The sequence below is a fragment of the Amphiura filiformis genome, unplaced genomic scaffold (assembly GCF_039555335.1).
Source record: "Amphiura filiformis unplaced genomic scaffold, Afil_fr2py scaffold_22, whole genome shotgun sequence".
Lineage (NCBI taxonomy): Eukaryota > Metazoa > Echinodermata > Ophiuroidea > Amphilepidida > Amphiuridae > Amphiura > Amphiura filiformis.
Genome location: NW_027305486.1, coordinates 1,454,459 through 1,477,683, shown reverse-complemented (window position 1 = coordinate 1,477,683; position 23,225 = coordinate 1,454,459). Strand labels below are relative to the sequence as shown.

Here is a 23,225-nt window from a genome sequence, read left to right as displayed (position 1 = left end):
GTGACACAGCATCGTGACTTTTAGTCTTTACGACCACAATGTACATGTGGCACAGCATTCCTGATCATACAGAAAAGAAGCTTACACCATCAATACAATATCTAGTGCTCATTTTGAAAGAAATACCTTGAAATATTACCTGTTAGCATAGTTTTTCACCTTCAAGTTTATCGCTGCACAACCGCTACTCGGTCAGTCGTCTGCAAGCGTGGTCGAGTGCAGAACACATGATCGAAACAGCGGGAATGTTTAAAACATCGTAAAACCACCAGAGCTTTGTAAAACCAAATGGTACAACGAGTTCGTAAATGCTGCGATGACAGGGTTTACGAATTATCGATGCTGTACTAAATGTTGCATTGTCGTAGAACTTCCAAATCCAATTGGTAGGACCCACTCAACAACTATTATTCCTTCATTTACGAGTCTTGCATACGTCCGCTTAGTTACATATATCGTAAGACATCGTAAAAATTGGTAGAATGCGCTCAAGCAGTTTATTTTACTAATTTAAATTAGTAGAACACAACGAAAAACAAGCTTTTGTTTTCAGTGCAGTTGGGTAAGTTGGACACTTAGGTCCTACTATACTACATCATCATCATGATCATTGCAAGTCCTATTGCAGCATTAATTCCACCAATACGATATACCGAATGGTGACTTCCCAGCAAACACAAAACGTTTCGACATCATTCGCAAAAGGTTATAAAAGGTTGTCAGAAAACGTTTAAATGTCGGGTTATATAAAGGGTTCAGTAATGGTATAACACCTTTTCATAACATTAAATAACATTTGTTGGTAATTTACTGCACAGCAAACACAAATGTTTTACAGAAAACATTTAAATGTCGGGTATTAAATAAAGGGTAGGGGGAAGTGGGGCAAATTGGTCCACCTAATGTCCCATTTTGCCCCACCAGATTTTACTCGGCTATAATACTAATACCCGGCAACTTGCGACAAGTGACCACTACAAAACAAAATGTACATCGCCAAGAGTCTAGTAGACTTACGTTTCACAAAAATTGGTGCCGGTCGGCTTCCGGCTTCATTATTTTATTAAGGTGTCTTTAAGGCGTCCCATTTTACCCCACTGCAAGATTTTTCTGTAACAGAGGCTGGGGTAAAATGGGACAGCTGGGGTAAAATGGGACGCCATTGATTTACTATGGGACTTTTTTGTTGGGGCAAAATGGGACAGTTTGAGTTAGCACACAGTAAATCAATGGGGTCCCATTTTAGCCAAATTTGGCATATTTCTAAAAGAAAGCTTTTCTTATAATTTTCGAAGAAAAAAGTTACAATTTTTGTCTTATTTAATTGAAAGGGTAGCTTAGAAGTTATTTTTTAATTTGAGAAACACTAATCCGGACCATTGATTCAGATATTGAGCCACAAGTCGTGACCTCTGCTTAGACATGACAAAAAAAATGGAATACTTATTTTGATGTGTTAAGCTTACGGCCCTCAGAAGTTCCTGTTTAATGAAGAATGGTACTTTTAAACGGTTTGAAATATAAATAGACATTATATCAAAGTTATTTTGTTGCAAAAATGGGCAAAATGTGACTCATTTTAAGGTATAAAAGTATTTCCGAAATCACTGTCCCAAATTACCCTGTGTCCCAATTTGCCCCAAGTTACCCCTATAAAAACGTTTTAATAACATTCCAAAAACATTTTTGAAAACTTGGTACAAATCATTCTAAACAGAATGTTATTTTGGGGTTGAAAATATATTTTGCAAAAAATGTTTGCCCAAAATATTTACAATAACATTTTTAAAATGTTTTCACGACCTTTATATAACCCGACATTGAAATGTTATTAAAACGTTTTGTAAAAAAAAAAATTAAGAACATTTTTGTGTTGCTGGGTGCAAATATTTTAACATAATGTTATTTTAGTGTTGACAAAATATTTGGCTAAAAATGTTTGCAAAAATAGTTTACAATGACATTTCGAAAACATTTTTAAAATATTGTTGTAGTGTGTTTTCATACAAAACGTTTTAAAACGATTTCATGACCTTTATATAGGCCTAACCCTACATTTTAATGTTATTAAAACGTTTTTACCTAAACCAAAACCCAAAATATAACTTATTTAAAACGTTTTAAAAACGTTTTTGAGTTTGCTGGGTTACCCCATTGCAAATATTGGAGTTTATTTGGTATTTGAGCTGCGGGAGATGCTTGAGACCAACACCAGTACCTTAATGTGGCGGCCAACTTTGAGGAATTACACTTATTTATTATCAAATATCTTGCTGAGAATTATGGGCAAATTGAGAGATAGTATATTTCGTTTACCATAAAAAAGAATGCTTTTAACAAGCCCGATAGCAGACAATCATGATGAAATTAGTGTAAGCTATTTAGTATGGTGTCCCACTTACCCCATCCACTTGGGGTAGGTGGGACAGTGATTCTTGAAATTAATTTCTGATACCAAAAATAACAAAATTACTAAGTTAATTGCATATAGGCCTAATGTCGCCAACAAGCTCAAAAAATAAATTAATACTAAACACTCCTATTGAATGACTTGATTATTGATTTTGTGGCTGAAAATCGCAAATCGTGGGTTTTTTGGGGTTTTGTCACTAAAAACCAAGAAATAAATCTGCCTCATGTATTCAGATGAAATAATTAATAAACATAAAGGCCCATTCAGTGATTTGCACATCCGGGTGATCGTAAAAATCATCAAAATTCAGATTTTGGTACCTTCGTCATTGTCATAGATGCCCGCATAAATGTTCTAAAAAGTGGTTCAGCCAAAAGGTGCATGTGTATTTAAGACAAAATAAGAAATTTTACATGAATCTGTAATTTATATACTGTCGGTATGTAAATTAGCTACATGTATTTGAATGGGGCTTCACCTTCGTCAATATTGCTGTTTTCTTAATTTTTTGCCAAATATTTTATTTCAAAAATATCAAATGACAATTAGAATGACTTATCCTTCATTTTTAAGCAATTTATAAACAATTTTTTTTTTTTTTTTTACACTAGTCTTGCACTGGGATCACTGGATGGGTCTTAATGATAGTATAGTATTACTATTTTTGTATAATTGTGTTAATAATACCCAAATGTTCCAATAAAAATGCATTGCTGTAAAATATCATAAATATATGTGTCAAAGTTACCCCTACCCCAGAATGTGTCCCACTTTTTAAAATAAAATATATGTGTCAAAGTTACCCCTACCCCAGAATGTGTCCCACTTTTTTAAAATACCCCAAAGTGGTACAGTTGAGTCATTACATAATAATTGGCCCCGCTCTTCTGTACTGAATCGCCCCAAAACTAACACCAGACATTGTCCTAGGATTATACTTGAATTATAAAAACAATCTTGATTCACTTACATGAGTTTTATATACCCACTTACCCCATCTCACCCTTACATTTTATTTTTGTTTGAAGTGCGAGCTCAGGTTGCAGACTTTGGTCAAGTCTATTAAAGCTCCAAAGGTAATTTAACCATTTAACGTTTCCAAAATAGTTTTCATGTAACAACAATATTGCACAACGTGACTGACCACGCATCAGATCGTGTTTACATTTTACGCACTGACTGTCCAAAATATTGTTGAAACTTTATGAAAACGTTCTTTAAACTGTAATATGGGGAAGAAGAAGAACAGCAATGCCAGTTTAGGGAAGAGTATCATCAAAACTCGTCGTGCTCGTGGCAATACAAATCGTCTTGCCATTGATGGCGATTCATGGGTGAGTAAGCTTAAATTCATGAATTAATCAAAATGTATTAAATCTTGTCCATGTGTCATGTAAGCTTATTTCATGTTTCAACTTTCATGACATGTATTTTCATGATAAGATATGATTTTTGACGGTATGAGGAACTCATATCCCGAGACTCGTGCATTTGTAAGTTGTCCCATTGATATGTTAATTTCAGAGTAAATTTGCATTTTTGTTTAAAATAGAAATTGACAAATTTATGCACACTGCACAGTTTACACGCACGGTCCCCGTGCATTACATATACTTCCGAGGACCTGAAAAAAAAGACCAAATTTTTACAAGTCCAAACGTGTGTGTGTCCTCGGTGTGGCGGTGGGTTGTTACAATGTATGTCAAGTGCTCAAGAGGTCGGTAATACCAAATAAATTCAATTCCGGTTAACGCTGTCGCTGAGAGGACATTATAAAGCTATAGAGGGGGTAGTACCCGGGGGTAGTAGGGTATAAAACCTCATTTTTCATCGTTTAACAAGGTTTGTGTAGCGAGGACGCGTGTTTACAATGTAGGTCCTCGGTAAAAAAAAGTCCACGGTGTGTCGGTGTGTTGTTTATATGTCCGTGTCCTCGGAAGTATTTGTAATGCAAACGCACTGCCACCATAGCTAAAATAAAAGTGTGTTTCAACCATGAACAAAAAGATAACCATTGAATGTAACAGACCGCGTACAAGTCTGAGTATCACCTGATGAGGGATGATTGTTCCGTGAAATTCAACAGGCAAAATTGCTACACACCTGCCGCATATTTTTACAGACTACGCGAAGGCACATACATGTAAGTGCATGTTCATGGATATTAATTTTTGTCATACTCAATCAGATCATCAACCACTGACACTTGCTGGTGTCGAATTGCAATACTGATTGTGTCAAAATTTTGGGTGTGAAGATAACTCATGATCTTAAATGGGATGTACACACTACAGATGTCATCAAACGAGCTACAGGGCGTTTGTTCATGCTCACCACACTGAAACGGTTCGGTCTAGATCTGGATGACCTTAAAACCATCTACATAGGCTTTATAAGACCGCTTGTTGAGTATGCTGTTCCAGCGTGGCATCCAGGTTTGACCGAGCAGCAGCATTACGCCCTGGGCGCGTCCAAAAGCGGGCATGCAAAATCATGCTAGGCTACAAATACACATCTTATCAAGATGCTCTAGAACGTTGCAAATTGACTGAGCTGAGATCACGTCGCGATCAAATCTGTCTTAAGTTTGCCAACAAACTTCTGGAGCATCCTGACTTCGTAGCTGGCTTCCAGGTTACAGGAAGGAGACTGGTAGGAACCTGCTAAACGCTAACCACCTGTCTTTACCCAAGGTGCGCACTCAAAGATACGCGCGTAGTCCCATCCCATACATGGTTCAGCTGTGGAACAAGGATGCTTCAGGAGCAGGTCAATAATTTCTTGCTAGCTTGTTTGCAGTTATATTTAGTTTGTATGTGATTTTGTTTTGGATTTCATGCTGATGTAAGATATATATTTTGTGTAACTTTGTTGTTGCCAATTTCTTTGTAGCATGTATGTAATTCAGCCTTTTGGCTGCCATATATATGCATTGTTGTAATAAACCTTGAATAATAATAAAGTTGACGTAACGCTCTATCGCGTATACATGTACGCGAAGGCACACAGTGCTGGCGTGATTGCTAGACACAGCACAATGGCCAATGGAACAATCGGCCCTCATGAATAATGCAAGAATTCACAGCATACAATGCACATGTATGGACTTTGACTGTTAATGGTCTGTGGTTGTGGTTTCAGCCATCTGACCATGGAATTTGATGACCAGTGACTTTGCTCGCAGTTCACGATCTTGAAGTGAAACATGGCCAATTGGCCATGATTATCCACCATGTTTGATTAGCATTGGAATACTGGCTTTCACTGCCAGTATTCTGCAGTATTTAGCTAAGGAAAAAAAAACCTAAAAAAAAGAGTACAGGTATTAATCGCAGAATTTGAGGTGGGAGTATTTTTATTTGGCTTAATTCTGATTGTTTTATTATTGATTTCAGAGGCACACAAGTGAATTAAATGATGGCTACGACTGGGGGAGACTCAACTTGACATCAATCACAGAACAGAGTGCTCTAGATGAGTTCCTTACTACTGCCCAGCTTGCTGGCACAGAATTCACGGCAGGTAAGTAAGCCCAGTGGCAGCAACAGGAATTTGGTTTGTGTGTGTGTGTGGGGGGGGTCAGTGTCTTAGCTAGTCACCTGTCTGCCCTGTCATTTTAGACAAGGAGTTTGCTCATGGGACGGGCAAAATTAGGCCTACTGCCTTTGACAGATGCTACATAATTGTAGGTGTTGATAAAAACTTTTGACCTTTTTAGTACGGTAGTAGACCAGATTTGCAAAACAAGGCCATTGTAAGTTAACATATTATTTTGAACTCTTTGGACCCCCAATGGGCTGTAGAAGTCTTTTAAATGTTTTAAAGGTCAAATTTTATTCAAATGACAGGAAAACCACAATTTCTAGCTAAGACCCTGAAGAGGATGGAGGAAAAGTGAAATCTCAAGTGCTGTGCAAATGGAAGGAAATATGGGGTGAATAAAGAGAAGATGATCAAAGAAGTTGTTTGTTTGGAGTGGCATTTGAACCCAAGACCCCTCGTATGCCACACACTAGGTCACCCACCAGTTGCTATTGGTGTTTCGCTGGCCCTGGCCCGGCCAATGAATCGGTTGGTATTTGACTTGAGATGATTGCATTTATCACGTCAGATGCATGCATGCGCAGTGACTTTCAGCTGTAGTATTTTGTAGTGCACTGTGTAGTTTGGGTTTTACATTAATTACAAGTTTGTATGGTTTTATTTTGGTTGACAGAGAAGTTGAATATCAAAGTGATAGACCCACAGCAGCACACTGGCCTACCATCAGCAGAGGATGTGAGAGCCATAGAGGAAGCACAAGAACTCAACAAAGACTTGCTGAAAATACCAAGAAGGTAAAAAAATAGATCTTTATAAATATTACAATTTGCTTATTGAGTTTGTGTCATCACTCCAATTTGGTCTGCATGAAATGGCAGGATTTAAAAGTCTTTGTGTTAGTCTTGTTCAATTAAGCTGATCTCTTATAAATGGCTAGCTGATCTCCATAGCCCCCAGCGCCAGCTTCTTATACTGCCAACGTTAGCACGAGCAAAGCGAGCACTTTCACGTAACTAGTATAGTGCGAGTGAAGCGAGCACACAAGGCCATTGGCACTGTTAGTTTTACAGAGCATGACCATTGCTAAAGAATCTGTCACCGTTGATGGATGTTACTTCCACACAATAACTTATGCTCAGCACAGCACCACAATAACTGGGGCAGTAACATATGTTGCTTCGGATGGATAGGCTTGAATCAAGACTATCTTGGTGTATGCACAGATTCTGGTGTAGACACACCTTGTACGTATATGTATGATCTGTGACATTGTTTGGAAGCCGAGCTTGTAATGTTTGCCTGAGTAGGAAACAAAGATTACATCTAGATGATTCCATTGTTTGATTATATGTTTTGCCTTCTGTTAACAGACCCAAGTGGGATGCAGACACTACAGCAGAAGAGCTTGACCAAAGTGAGAGAGATTCATTCTTGGAATGGCGAAGACAACTGGCACTGTAAGTAAAACCATACTGGTTGGTATCTGTCAAGACAAAATAATAGCTCAAAAGTGCCTACATGACGCTACATATTCAAACCTTTTAAATGCCGCTTTACATGCATTGTTTGGCAGGGTGTTAGCCAAGGACTTTTCAGGTCCAATATCAATCATTCATCATGATAAATCACACATAATTGGATTCAAAGTATACATGTATTTTAGCGGGTGTGCATATAACTCCAATATTTTTAACGCCATTAAAGTTGTTACATACCATTAAGATTCGCCTAATAGCACACTTGGGCTCCCTTGCCTTGGGGTAAATTTCCTGTGCAAATAGAGAGAGCTCCCTTCTCTGAAATCCCAACAAGAATTAAGGTTCCGTGCCCATATTTGTTGGTGGGAATTTTATGGTAGGGCACTTTCAGGTTGTGCCTAAAATTCCACCAATGTCAAGGGAGCCCACAGCGCCATTAGGAGAACCTTTACAGTATATGCATAACTATACAGTAAGTATACATGACAAGCCAATATTGCTTTAAAAAGAAAAAAAGAATTAAAATTTTAATCCATCTTACAAGCAACTAAAATCCCTTACAAGTTGCCCGCACATGAAGTAATGATAGTGCAGATGGAAAGCTAATTTAACTCTCTCCTGCATATGGCATCCCATTACAGGTAGTACGAGGTTTGTTTAAAGGCCATTTCAGTGATTTGCTCATCTGGACGATCATAAAAATCATCAAAATTCCGCTTTTGGTACCTTTGTCATTGTCATAGATGTGCTAACATAGCCTGCGAATGGTTCAGCCGAAAGCCGTGTATTTAAGACAAAATAAGACATTTTACAAAAATCTGTAATTTAGATACTGACAGTATATCTAAATTAGCAACATGTAATTGAATGGGGCTTCAACTTCGTCAGTACTGCTGTTTTCTTCGTTTTTTTGCCAAATTTGTCATTTCAAAAATACTAAATGACAATTTGAATGACTTATCCTTCACTTTTAAGCAATTTATAAACAATTTTAATTTTTTTACACTTGCGCTGGGAGGCTGAATGGGTCTTTAAGTACTGAAGCTTTAAATGCACATAACTGAAAGAATAATAAAGAAAAGTATAAATCTGGCTATAAACAACTTGATTTTTGCCAGTCCGCTATTTAAAGTAAGTGGCCCTCAAAGCCTATTTACTGATAAGCTAAATATAGAAATATGATGTAATCTTTGTTTCAGTCTCCAGGAGAAGGAGCATCTGGTCATCACCCCATTTGAAAGAAATCTTGAGTTTTGGCGTCAGCTCTGGAGAGTGATAGAGAGGAGTGACATCATCATTCAGATAGTGGATTCAAGGAATCCATTGCTATTCAGATGTGAAGACCTGGTAAGCTTTCAGTGGTGTTACTAAACTTTTATAAATGTGGGGCAGCAGAAGTCAATAAAGCTGTGGTATAGGGCTATAGGAGACTGATTTATTAAAAGTTCATGGAGGAGTTGCTGAAGTTCCCTATATTTCTGGTCATACCACTGTAAGCATGCCTAAGGTTGGCTATGTTAAAGGCTTGCTATGTCGGATATGAAGTAAGGTTCGCTATGTCAAAAAGTAAGGTTTGCTATGGTGAATAATTAAATATGGTTCACTTTAATGTGAAACATGGTTTGCTATAATTAGAGAATAAGCGATAGGAATTTTTATTTTGCCTATCCTCTACCGTGTGATAGGCGACAGGCAGGTCCAATATTTTGAGTAGTGGATGCCGGCGCAGCGGTATCCACTACGATAAAAATATTGGACCTGCCTAACAAATCTATCATAGGTAGAGGATAAGCAAAAAAAATTCCTATCGCTTATTCTCATTCTTAATCAGTTAAATATTATTTTAATAACTGTAAACAATTTTTTTAAAGCAAAAACTAAGTTACCGTCATAAAAACTCCCCTCATTATAAAATGAACTAAACTTGTTTACAACTTCACGTATTCTGTTGCGCGTACTGCTAGCGCGTCGCGTATTCCGCACTATTCTACGCATTACAGCGCCATACATACGCGCACCTCTACAAGCGTGTAAGGCATTATCAAGGCGCATGATGGCGTGGGGTCGCGTCTACGGCCTGATAAGCGGCACCGAAATCTTGCGATTGTCCAATCAAAAATGTGTCTACGAACTAGACCACTCCCACTGACTAAGAATAGGGTCATCTAGGATAGGGCTGGGTTTAGGATTAGGACTAGGGCTAGCATTAGGGCAAGGGATAAGGTTATGGTAGTGAATCATACTTCATATTTGACATAGCGATCCCTATTTCATATTTGACATACCAGATCTTTGACATAGCGAACCTCATTCATATTGGAGATACAGACCTTCGATATAGTGAACCATATTTCATATTTGACATAGTGGACCTTCAACATAGTGAACCCATGACATGCAGGCTGCAACCACAGGCATTGCAGGCCGAACTATGCAGATCAAATGAATTCTACTGTTAGAAATACAGATGGCATACAACATTTCGTAGTCCAGAGTGAATTAATTAACACATTTTCACGCTTTTGTAATTTCATTTGATTTTCAGGAAAGATATGTTAAAGAGGTGAATAAGATTAAGGAGAATATGATATTGATCAGTAAGGCAGATCTACTCACACCAACACAAAGGAAGCTGTGGGCTGATTATTTCTCCCAACGTGGCGTGAAAGTTGCTTTCTGGTCAGCTGTGTTGGAAATGGAACGAATAAAAAGCCTCCAGGAAGAAGGATCAGAGGAAGAAGAGGAGGAGGAGGAAGAGGGAGGACAAGATGAGGGAGAAGAGGATTTGAAGGATAGTGAGGTAGAGGTGTCTAATCCAGCTGCTGTATTACAAGGTATAGTTATCTTTTTATCGTCATGTGGTCCATCTGATCATGTAATTGGGTTATTCCATTTAAAATACACCCTATGGAAGACGTATCCTTAATCTCTCACAAAAAAGGTGTACATATATTTCTAATGGAGTCACCCATTCAGGTAACCCGCATTTGAAATTCACTGTAGACGATTAAGGTCATGTCTTCCATAGGGGGTGTATTGATTTGAACTGGAATTGCCCAAGATGTCCTGCATGCTCCCTTTTCCCGCACGTAATAGGCTTCATGATGTCAGAAAAATACAGCACTAATATTTTGGGATTATAAAATAGTATCCTGTTTTTCCAAGTGAAAAAGTTAAATCCTAATCCTTTAGCTAGTTCTAACTGGCAATAAAAGTCAAATTTTAATATTTTTGCAATTTGAGGGAAAATAGGCCAAAAACATGCATTTTTGCATGTTTTCTTGCAATTGCAGTCACAATATTCTAAGACTTGCCACAAGTCGTAAGGAATCAAAATCTTGAGTATAGGTATAGGCAAAGAGTCAGCTCATAATATTAAATGTTATTTTCGATGATTGGTTATGAAAAAAAGATTAGAAAATGTGTTTTCCAAAAATTAGAATGCTGAATGCATAACTTGAAATTAGTCTTTGTTCAAGTCTTTGGACTTGATTGTCACAGAATATAAAAACACCTTAAAAACTTATGATTTTGGCCCTTATTTCCAATTGACCAATTATTACAATTTGACTTTTATTGCTAGTTAGAACTAAATAAAGGATTAGGATTTAGCTATGTTTCATTTGACAAATAAATAGTGCTGTATTTTACTGGAATAGAGAGTAATACCAGTCAGACTAAAGTCAGCAATAAAAAATTGAAAAAGGTGATAATATGGATCAAAAAATGTTAAAATAACATAAGAAAATTGCTACTGAGTAGGTACTGAGCAACTTAGTGAGGGTAATAGTATACCCTGAGTTTCAACACTTCCAACTTCCGTCTGAGTGTCCTCCAAACTTCCAACTCAGGTCTTGGGACATATTGTAATGTGCTTCTGTTAGTTTTTAGTTTTGTAAGGTGTGCATAATTAATTGGACTGATTTGGCACTGTTTTGGGATTTTCCTTCAGCTAATTTCTGTGTTCACTTTATTTTATTCCAGATGAGTTACCGAGTGATGAAGTGAATCCAGATGAATTGGCAGGAGATGACCTAGCAGCTCAAACTCAACAACTCTCCCTCCAAGAGTCCTCCAGTACACAAACTGATCAACTTTCAACACCAGAAGGCAGTGCATATGCTGCTGTAGCATCTGGTGGTCATCCCCATCAAGGACATGCCAGTCATGAAAAACAATCTGATGAAGTACAAAGAACTAGTAATGCTGAAGATACTGATTCTAGAAATACTGAGCCAATTGCACAATCTACAGAAGAATCAGAGTCACAAAGAACTCATGGTGAAAGTGCAAATGATAATGAAAGAACAGATTTAGTCAATCCTGAAGAATTAGATGAGCGTGGAGGAGATTGTGATCGTAATGAATCAGAAGATGTTGATTCTTGTGGGGCTAGAAAAGTTTATAATGATCCGAGATTGGTGAATGGTGAGGAACTGATAGCGCTGTTTTATGCAATGCATGATGGGAAGGAGAAAGTTCAAGAAGGAATTACAACTGTTGGAATGGTAAGGAGCAAAGAAGATTGTTACAACATCCCACCATACATTACGGACTGCACATAGCAAATTATCCAATGTGACCATTATCAGTCTGAGTGAACACCTCAGGTTACCCAGTTGCTATATAGTTTACTCAGAGGGGGCAATGTTCACTCTATGGTTTACTGTATGAAAGTATACAGAGAAAAACATGGCTGGTTCCCATTTTATACCAACTTTCATGATCTGATTTTGACTAAAACAGTTGGAGCTTGTTGGTTTTTGAATATAAGCAAACACAATCAAGTTTTAAAGAATTTCATCATTGATGAAGCAGCAGGTTGCGGGTACTCAACTTAAATTGGTAGGGTGTGCGAACTGAAATTACAACAATTTTGGGGGTCTGGTGAACTAAAATTGGGCCAAATTATAGGCTGTAGACCTAAAATATTCCATTTTTTTCCAAATTTGAGCTAAAGAGCTACATTTGTCAAAGTTTGAGGCTAAAGAACTGGAGCATGATCCAAATGTGGGTCTTAAGGAACTACCAGAGAGCCTGAGAAGTTAGAAGGGGACCCTTGACTGTCGTACATACCCGCACCACGTTTACATGTGAGAACACGTCCACATCTGATGCAGCAAGTATCTCATTCTGTGTAGATTTCAATGAGAACCTACAGCTCAATTGCTGCAAGAGGCACATAGAGGCTGTGAATATGTGCTTTGGTTGTTGTACTTTTGCTGACACAAGTCTGACAGCAGAATGTATGTGTAACTCATGGTATTGCATAATTTATTTTTGATGCAGGTTGGCTATCCTAACGTAGGTAAAAGTTCTACCATCAATGCGTTACTACAGCAGAAAAAAGTACCAGTATCAGCTACTCCAGGAAGGACCAAACATTTCCAGGTCAGTAAGCTAAGGCCTACAAATTAAAAAAATATAACAGCCACTAATTGGCTCTATGGGCAAGTAAATAAAGGTATTGTTTGGCCTTTTGTTGAATGTACATTCAAAATAGCCAGTATTTTAGGTGGAAGGAAATTGCATTTTCCATTTTCTCCATTTTCTACTCCCAATGCCATGATTTTTTTAATGGAAAACTTGCAACTTAATTTTCCACAAAACTGCAGATTTAAAGCAACAATTCACGTAATAGCTGAGAAAACTGCATTTCTCGGCGGCAATTGGTCTAGATTTTAATTATCAAACTTGATATTTTATATACCTGGGTGACTGAGAATATACACAAATATATATAATTATTTCTTCATTTTTGTTCTCATTGCAGACATTATTTGTAGAGCCTACGATGTGCCTATGTGATTGCCCAGGTCTGACCATGCCATCATTTGTGTCCACTAAGGCTGAGATGGTCGTCAATGGAATCTTGCCAATTGACCAGTTGAGGGACTTTATTCCGCCGATATCTCTCATATCCTTTTTGAAATCTTATCTACTTTTAAAGGATAGATACATCTGCTTTTTCAAGGGCTCGGTCACTCACCTTTGAACAGTATTTATTGTGGACCTGAGAGTACATTAGACACACCAAATTGCGTTCTGAATATGAGGAATGTCCTTCTGATATTAAAGTATTGAAGATATACATTAAGTTTCATAAAAGACCTAAAAATTTAGATCTTTTGGGAAATTTCATATAGATCTTCAATACTGAAGGTCAAAATTTTCATATGATCGTTTTTGTTTTCCTCCCAGCTATATACATACACTTTGAGTACATATCATTAGATTAATTAAGTTTACTTTGAGGACTGTTAAATATAAAAAATATAAAAATATATCAAATTTTAAAAATTTGCCATAAAATTTGTACTATATCACAAATTTCAAAAAAATCAAAATTATTTGAGAATGCAATTTGATATGTCTGATGTGCTCTCATGTCCCAGAAAAAATACTGTGCAAACATTGCGATCCGAGCCCTTAATGCATTAGTACGGAATTATGGTGAACAATCAATTTTGCTGTGATCAATTTTGAAGGGCTGCTATTGTTCAAGGTACAAGAACAAGTGCAATGTTTTGATTCATTTGGCTATTCCTGTTGATATCCATACACCCCCTATGGAAAACATGACCTTTATCTTCCTCACAGGAGTGTAGATTTTCACCCATTCAGGTAACCCGCATTGGAAATCCACACACCCTGTGTGGAAGATTAAGGTTGTGTCTTCCATATGTGACCAGCTCCGACAAAACCCGGAACAAGTCGCCAGGCATGTTTTTTAGTTATAGGCTTTTAAAGATGACATTCCCATAAAAAAATCTAATTTTGGAATTCTTAATTTCATGGTATTTGACCTTGGGACTGAGTGGACTTTCAAATCATTGAAAGTACTTATTAAACAGAGGATTATTTATTCAATAATTGACAGTTAAACTATGATAAACCCTACATGTATTCAATCCTGTGTAAAGCAGGAAACTAATTAGCCCATTTACTCAGAACAGCCGTTTGGCAAAAATATCAAGGTATCATTTACAAAATTATCCATATCTTGCAAAGTATTGATGCTATGTATATAATCTTGGTATCATTTTGAAGCTTATTGTCCTGTGCTTACATTTTTATTCAAATCATGAAATATCAAAAATGCGACTTGTTCTTGGTTTTGTGAGAACAGGTCACATAGGGTGTAATGGATTTCAACTGTTATCAGAGCCCAATTAGATGATTGATTATGGATTTAGAAAGCTGTTGAATAATTATCAGCAGAGTCAAAATGGTGCTGTGCATAACTAGGGTTTTGCTAGAGGAGGGGAAAGGGGGGGGGGGCAACTTGCAAAGGGGGAGGAGATTTGACAAAAGTGGGCAAAAAGTGAACTTTTATGATAGCCTTAAGTATTTATCCTTAACTAACATGTTTACATATGTCATCGTATACCAAGGCAGGTGTTAGAGACCATCTATGGCATCAACATAGTGAAACCCAAGGAGGGTGAAGACCCCAACAGATCCCCAACAGCTATGGAGTTCATCAATGCATATGGATGTAAGTATAGTGGGAATAGCAAATTATTAGGTACATTATGATATGTACCTAGTTGGTAGAGATGTTGGTGTAAATTTCGCTGGTGTAAGTATCACAAACACATATACAAACACATACAAGGGCGGCTTGTTGGCATGATTTAGGTATTAATGATATCACTGCTAAACTCAAGGCCTTAAAAAGTATTGAAATACACGTAAACATGCAGCTAGAAACCATTCATGTTTTTTTTTTCAAAATAAATATTTGAAAGTAGTAAAATCTTAATTCCTCGGCTGTTTTGTTTTTAGTTTACTTAAGTGTTATTTGGGTTTGTTTTGTTCTTTGTTTTGTTTATTTTTTTTCTTTGAATCTGCAGCACTTGTATTATTAGTTATTAGGCAAACCAGAGGTATGGTATGGGAAATTATCGGCATGAAGTGTCATACTGGGTGAAGCGAAGGCTGAACCCAGTATGACTCTGATTGCCTGACCATACTGACGCTGAACCTAAATAAATAATTAATTTATCATAGCACCAAGTCATTATAAAATTTGAAATAACTAGGTTTTTTAAGCATTCTCATTGTTAAAAAAAGGAAAAACATTACAAAAATTGGATGAGGCCCGGTATGCATGAATCGCCTTTATACACTTATCTTGCCGTATGCGTGTAATACGCTCTAACTGACTCACTAACTAGATATGAAAATATATCGGGTTGGCGGTGTTCTTTGATGTTCCGCTCAAATATATGTTCTTACATGTATTTAATTGTGTTTTTTTTAAATTACAGACATGCGAGGATACATGACACACAAGGGTTTGCCAGATGGCCCAAAGTCAGCTAGGGTAGTGTTGAAAGACTATGTCAAGGTAGGTCCATACATGATTATTTATGCATGGCAGAAGCACGTACACTATGCTGCTTTAGAGTTTATACCACTAAATCAGTGTGTGAAGCAAAAGTTTGTCACACCTATAGTGCCAACTTAACAATTGTGCAAAGTCAGTACAATATAGCAATTTTTTGGTGGAAAATTGTGTTTTACTAGTGGATGTGATCATTGCAAATTTGAATAGAAAACAGAAAACTTTGAGTGATGACTATCTGCAATTTTTTTTAATGTCGAGCATATTTAGGCATTATAACGCTGATGGAACGCCAGGCACAATCGACCTGGTGAAGGGGTCGCCATAGAAAGCTGGTCGGGGTATTTTTAGAGGACAGGCAAGTGTAGCCAACAATTGGGCTTATTATCCTGATCGGAACTTACTATAATGAGGTCTTTTATCATGGGTCATCTGCCCCACCTTTACCATATGAGCCACAGGGAGAGCGGAATTAGATATTTTTTTTTGGAGGGGGGTTCTATGGGAATTGAATCCAGGACCTCTCGCACCAAAGGCAAAGACCTTAATCAGTATGCCACATTGCTCCCAAATGAACACAAGGTCAAAACAGTAGCAGTTGGATATAAACACCCGCTCAATACATGATAAGGCTCTCTTTGTAACCAATCTTAATCGATAACTCAGCTGGTAGTGCCATTGGGGTTAACATGATAACTGATTTCAATTTTTCAGGGAAAACTATTGTACTGCAATTGCCCACCTGGTGTAGATGCAGACGTTTTCATGCCAGTTCAGACACCGGAAGAAAGCAAACCTCACGCTACTGGAGACGACAGGAAATACGCATCCAGACCGCTGATAACAGCTGAAGGCACTAAGGTGAGGTTTGGTTCATTTTGGTTCATGATTACAGGGTTTTGCAAAGACCCTTCACACAGCTGCTGACCGATAGCTACCGATCACGCAAAAAGAGCTGGGGCATGCCTGTGTCATGCAATGCTTTGCAGATAGATCTGCAAATGAGGTGATGATGACATTCAATTAGCCAATTAGAACCCGACTTTATATTTATGCCGTAAATTGCGCCAAATGAAGCACTGCGAAAGGTCTTTGCAAATGGGTATAAGTAAAGCTGTCTTGGTTCAATTGTGATTCAAATTTAACATTTTGACACAAACACAAAACAAAATTATGTATTGCTGCCTTAGGTATTTTCTGATAGAACACTTATTTTCATTACTGAATTAAGGTGGCTGGCTGGCTGGCTTATTTCTTCAGAGAAGGTAATCTAAGAAAATAGTCAGGAAATATTAAAGGTGTGTGACCAGATCATCAGCCTCATCCCCCCACACTTAGGTAACCTCATCGAAGTTTTAATATCAGGAGAATGAAATATAACACCTTAGATATGTTTCGTTTAGATTTCAAATTTCAATGCATTAAATTAGCATTACTCAAATGATTTCAATTCCAAACCAATTAAGGTTAAATACAATTGATTTTCAAGGCTTGATTCCAGAGGGGCGTAAGTTAATAATGGAAACAGCCATGCAGAAAAGAATGAACTCACGCGTACAATAGTGTATCAATCTGAACTAGGGCAACCGCTTGGCTCGTGAGTCATCCTATATGTTGCAGGGATAGGAAGGGGTGACCATGATAGGACCATATGGGCTGATGGGGGGTGATTGTGGGCAGCCGTTTTCGGCAATTTTCCTTTGGATTTTCTAAAGTTTCAATTTTTAAAATTATCCTGGATGATATCTGTCGTGAAATAAATCAATGCTTCTATAGGCTATAATAGGCCTAGTATGCCTATTTATACCCTGATTATGCAATATATAGGCCTGCAACAATAACTACAACAACAGTAACAAAACCAACAACCAATATTTTGTTAATCTAATTTGTAAAAATATATTCATAGGCCGCGCCTATTAGACTTGTATAGCCTAAAAATTCCTGAATTATATAATGAAAAAAAGCGGGTAAAAACAATCAATCGCTGCAGTCAGAAAGAAAAAGCGAACAAGAAAAAAAAGAAAAAAAGTGAGAGAAAATAAAATAAAATAGATGGAATGGAATGGACCACATAGGGACTCGAACACGTACCAAATTTTTCCAGCTCAAAACTATAGTATTATATAGTCGAACGTAAGTCCAGCGCGCTAACCGATTGAGCTACTGAGTGACCTGTGAAATCGATTGATCTCAAACTGACTATTATATGGAATAGTGTATACCAGGCTCTTATGATAAACAATCTCATCACCGCTGTAAATGTCGGAGGTATCGATGGCGAAAAACCTCGATTTTTGCAAAAGTAGCTTAAATTTGGAGTGAAATTCAAATGGTAAAGGAATCGACATACTTTTGAGAAATAATGTAGGCAGTTAGAAATCAAAATTAATGTTCCACAATCCAGATATCGTAACATAACAGTGTTTTGTGGTACAAGATTCTCAAAAATTGTTCCCAAAAACGGGCTAATAAAATTTAATCGGTACTGTTTTTGGTTCTTCCCCATGGCAACATTATTTCTTTGGTCGATTTGTAGTGCAATACAAAAAAGGAGAAAACAATCACTCGGCGTAGTTTTATACGGAGCGAATATTTGAAAAAAACTGCATGGAACGAGTTTTTGATCTTGTGAACATGGTGCGTAAAAATGATTTAAACGAAGGATTTTCAAACAGATTCTAAAAATTTGTATAAACACACAAAAATAATGTTAAGATACATCCATGCACCAACATTTGACTCACTGCGATATTTGATTGCTGAGAAAACGCGGTTTTAGAGAACAACTTTATACGTTTTTTATACGTTTCTTCGTGTAACCTTAATTTCTTCAATGCTCACAATTATTTCAATTCCAATCCAAAAAAATTCATGCCCAAGCCCATTCATTTTTATTCCAAAAAAATTCCAATGCATTGAAATAAAAGTCACCCAAAATTAATTTCAATTCAATTCAAAATTCAATTCAAATTTCAATGTACTCTTCTATCGGGCATAAGGTTGTTACATGTATTTGCTTCTATAAAAAAAATATAAAACAGCCTGACGAATATCCCATAAAAATTGAAAAAAGTGTTGTTATTATAGGCCTCAATACAGGCTGAATCAAAATGATTGATACCTATCAGTTTCCAGTGATTATGGACAGGACTGCCACATTAAAATGCAACATACCATGCACCTAATTTGTATATAAATGTTGTGAAAGGTTGTAAACTATAATAAATTATGGCCATTTCAATATGATCCAATGCTGCATTTGGAAGCAGCAGGCTTGTCAATAAACATGTAAGCTGATTGGTACCAATCATTTTGATACGGCCCGTATAAGATAGAAAACACAATGGACAAATACCTTAATTGAAGTCTAATGCTGGTTTCATACTTTCCTACCGCCTGTCGCTTTGCCGCTCTAAAGATGATTTTGCTTCACTGCGTAGTTGCACCAGAAACGCTAGCGGTGACCAGCGGCAAGCCGATATATCGATCACTCCACCCCTTGCCACGACGGCAGCACCGCTGGGAGTTGAATTCAAGTCAACTCCGAGCGGTGCTGCTCTGACGTATGAGAACAAACTACGATTTTGGAGCCGTGCTGAGCGGCAAGAGTAGCTTTCAGAATCGTGCCGCTGCTGCTCAGTGGTGTGCCGCTCTGCTTGCCGACAAGTGAAAGCGGCATGATGAAGTGTCACGCCGCTCAGCGGCAAGCGGCAGAAAGTATGAACCAGCATAAAGATTCTTCTGCTAAATGATTTTTAATACTTCACTCATTTCAATTTCAGGTAAAAGCTAATGCCGGCAAGAAGCTTGACGAATCCTTTTTTCGGGAGCAGTCGCACCTGCCTCACACCAAAGGAGTCCAAGGTGTCAAAGGCTTTAGTCGTGTCCACAACTACACAGCACATCATGCATATGGCATGCCTTCTGAGATCAGTATGGTAGGAGGTCAAAAGCCGTGGAAGAAACACAATAACAAGAAGAGCAAAGAAAAGCTGAGAAGAGTTTATAGAGAATTAGATGATCATTAATTGTTGGTAAAAACATACTACTTTGGGCCCGGACTTTCGTGACTTTGGGGTGAATAAAAATTGATATCGTCAGCCTGCTACACTAATTGCCTAAGTAATTTTTACATGTTTCTCATTTGAAATTTTGATTTTCTGAGTAATAAACCAATAATTACAAAAAGAGATGTATTCCACAAGTTAATGAAAAATGCGGCTGGAAACTCAGAAAATCAAAATTGCAAATGAGAAACGTGTAAAAATTACTTAGGCCATTAGCGTAGCAGGCTGACGATATGCAGATGCTCAAATAGAGTGTATTAAATATCTCTATGAATTTTCCAACAGAAGTACTATAATATATATATAACCCTTCACCTAACATTAAGTTGTTTGGGTGGAGGTGCTGTATGCAGGTATGTGGTACCTGCTCCCTACCCCCACTCCAGAGAACATATACAGGGTGGTGGGTTTTATGGGATTCAGGGGTGTTAGGGCTAAAACATTCTATGTATTGTTCTTTGCTGGTTCCTCTGAGGTTTACTGCATGCACATTATACAGCCCTGTGGATGGCAATATTTAGTTTATGGCGATATGCTGTCGATTGCATGCTGTTTCGTATGAAGGGAATTAAGGGTTTGTCAGCTGAAGGGGGAAAGGGGTTGTTTCAGGAGAAAATTAACTAAAAGGTAAATTTTTTTAAAAGTTTTAGGGCTATTATGCGAAATGCATATTTTTTCAGTTCCTTTTTTGGGCCACTTTTTTGGTTCAATTTCTTTATTTTTCTCTGAACAGTCCTGTATTCCCTATTTATAAATTCTTGATAGGCAGAACTGGAGGTTGCCATTATGGCTGGGTGCCAGTATGTCTGGAGAGTTGACCTCTAGCACAGTGGGTGGTCTTCCTGTACTTTTCAATGGTAAGGCAGTCAAAATTGGTGTGTTTTGCCGGAAAAAAACATAAAATGAATGGCGCTCGGTAACTTTTTGAACGCTTTCGGTAACATTTCTCTAAAATCAGTTTGTCATAACATATGTAAGTTACAGGATCCCCAATCTTCAGATTTTTTGCAGTAGTCATTGTTGTGAAAATTCATGAATACTGACATCTTGTTTTCCTATTCATTTGTATGGAATGAATGCTTATCTAGGTACTATTTGCTGATACGATGTTGTGTAATGGCTGCGCCCAGGTACCCCCATGGAGAATTTATTTATTGCTATTTATAAATAAGGAATATAGGACTGCTGAAGACTAAACAAAGAAAAACCCAATACATAAAAAAAAAATGCGTCAAAATTTTAAAAGCTATACGTGCAGGCTCCTGAAAAAACTTCTTTTTTTTCCTTCTTTATTTTTTGCCGCACTTTTATGGTTAATAGAATCTTGAATTATGTCAATTAAATTCTTTTTCTATGAGTATACAATAATTGTGATGTGAATGTGTTCACTGATATCTTTGTTGCAAAGTTTGCATCAATAACTTAAATAATGTAAAATTGGTAAATAAAGAGATATTGCATTTTATTACAATATAATGCTAAAATGTTAATTGAACATAGCTTTCCATGTATGAAAGTCATATTAAAAAGAAACGCTATATACAAAGTGAACAGTTGTCAAAAGTATTTAATTTGATTTTATAGATGACTATGAACATGGAAGAAACTTCGAGATCAAAGCATTCGAATGTTTTTTTAACTCCTATGGTCCGTATGCACAAAAGAGTTAGACCTGGTCTAACTGGAACTGTTATTTCCTTCCAAGAGTAGCTAGCAAATTCTAAAGATTTTTTGAAAATCTTGCATTAAAATGCAATGCTCAAAAATAATACAAAATAACCAATGTAAAGGAAAATATCCTTTCTCCTGGGACTAAATTCCACTTAGACCAGGTCTAACTTTAGACCCAGTCTAACTTGTTTGTGCATACGGACCTGTATGTTTTGTATAATATGTTCTATGTCTTGTGATTTCCAAGCGATATCAATATTACTGTTTAATTAAAGAAGGTAGCCTAATTTCATAGCACTTAGGGTTAGCTTAACTTGTGATTTGGACTTGCAATGTGAAATTGATACCCTGAGTAACCCTACAATAATTTTGAAGTAGACTCGAATTCGACCAAAAGCAACCTAACAAGTTTAAGATATGATATTTTGTTGAAACTGGAGATTACTGTCCGTATGGGCAGAGGGTTAGGGGATTGGAGAATTTGAGAGGGGGGGTAAACCTCAAATAATTTTGTTTGCTAACTCAACCCCAAATTAAAAACTTCACATCCCTCATAAAATCAGTCTCCACCAAAGAAAATTTCACCACCTACCAAATAGTGTAAAATTGTAAATTGGCCCGTAAACACAAAATATCACCTAATGTATAAAATGCTGGTACCCTATGAAACACGTATGTGCCCCCCCATTTTACAAAGACCATACTACGTTCGAGACACTTGAAAGGAGCATCACATCTATTGCAACGTTGATGTTTTCTGCCTTGTATATTTTTCATATTAAAAATATACACGTTCAGAATTTTATGCTCTTTGGCTAAACTATGTAATATGTACATGCTTTCACAAAAATCACCAATAATGCCTTGCTTGCAATCTAATTATGTCGCTTGTAGGCCATAAATACCTATGTGTGAATTGGACAAAACATATGCTCTTTTTACCAAAATGTGAACATTAAAACTTCATTAATAGGCCTATCTCTATTTTATGAAATTATACAAACAACTCACAACTGAATAGTTGTTCGTAAAAATTTGTGTTCAGCTCGATTAAGAAATAGGATCAAGAAAGTAGAATAAGTCATGTCCCTGATCAATTGATACGTGAGCGTATCTTGAAAACAAGAAACATTCGAAAAAGTGAAACGGGCATTAGGTCTATGAAGCATTTGACTTCGTTCATTTTCCGATTTATATAGTCGCCTGGTTTAATACGCTCAATATCCCAGCAAACACAAAACGTTTTCGACATTTACAAAAGGCTGGAAAAGGTTGCGAGAAAACGTTTAAATGTCGTGTCCGGGTATAAAACGTTTTCATAACAATCAAAAACAGTTTTGAACACTTACACTTACAGCAAAACATTCTAACATGACGTTGACAAAATATTTGGCAATAAATGTTTGCAAAAAATATTTTGCAATAACATTCGGACAACATTTTAAAAATGTTATTGTAGTGTGTTTTCATTAAAAACGTTTAAAAACGTTTAAAAAACGTTTTCATGACCTTTATATAACGCGACATTTTAAAGTTATTAAAAAGTTTTTACCGAAACCAAAATCCAAAAATATAACCCGTATAAAACGTATTAAAAATGTTTTTGTTTGCTGTGATAATGCATCTGGATACCTTTTGTTACATTTTGAATTTTGTTAAACATGCAAGCTTCCGTGTTGCTTATCAAGTTCTGTTAAAGT

At 36.9% G+C, this 23,225-nt stretch overlaps 1 protein-coding gene across 1 annotated transcript; it reads left to right on the top strand.

Annotated features, from left to right (window-relative positions):
* The first annotated feature begins 3,561 nt into the window (after window positions 1–3,561).
* LOC140143485 (large subunit GTPase 1 homolog) lies at window positions 3,562–21,409 on the top strand. Its single transcript, XM_072165318.1, has 13 exons — window positions 3,562–3,747; window positions 5,809–5,935; window positions 6,630–6,750; window positions 7,327–7,413; window positions 8,634–8,781; window positions 9,980–10,268; window positions 11,419–11,942; window positions 12,724–12,825; window positions 13,208–13,355; window positions 14,813–14,932; window positions 15,708–15,787; window positions 16,499–16,645; window positions 19,570–21,409. Exons 1-13 carry the CDS (start codon window positions 3,643–3,645, stop codon window positions 19,813–19,815), a joined length of 2,244 nt encoding a protein of 747 aa, XP_072021419.1. The 5' UTR covers window positions 3,562–3,642; the 3' UTR covers window positions 19,816–21,409.
* Window positions 21,410–23,225: the final 1,816 nt, after the last annotated feature.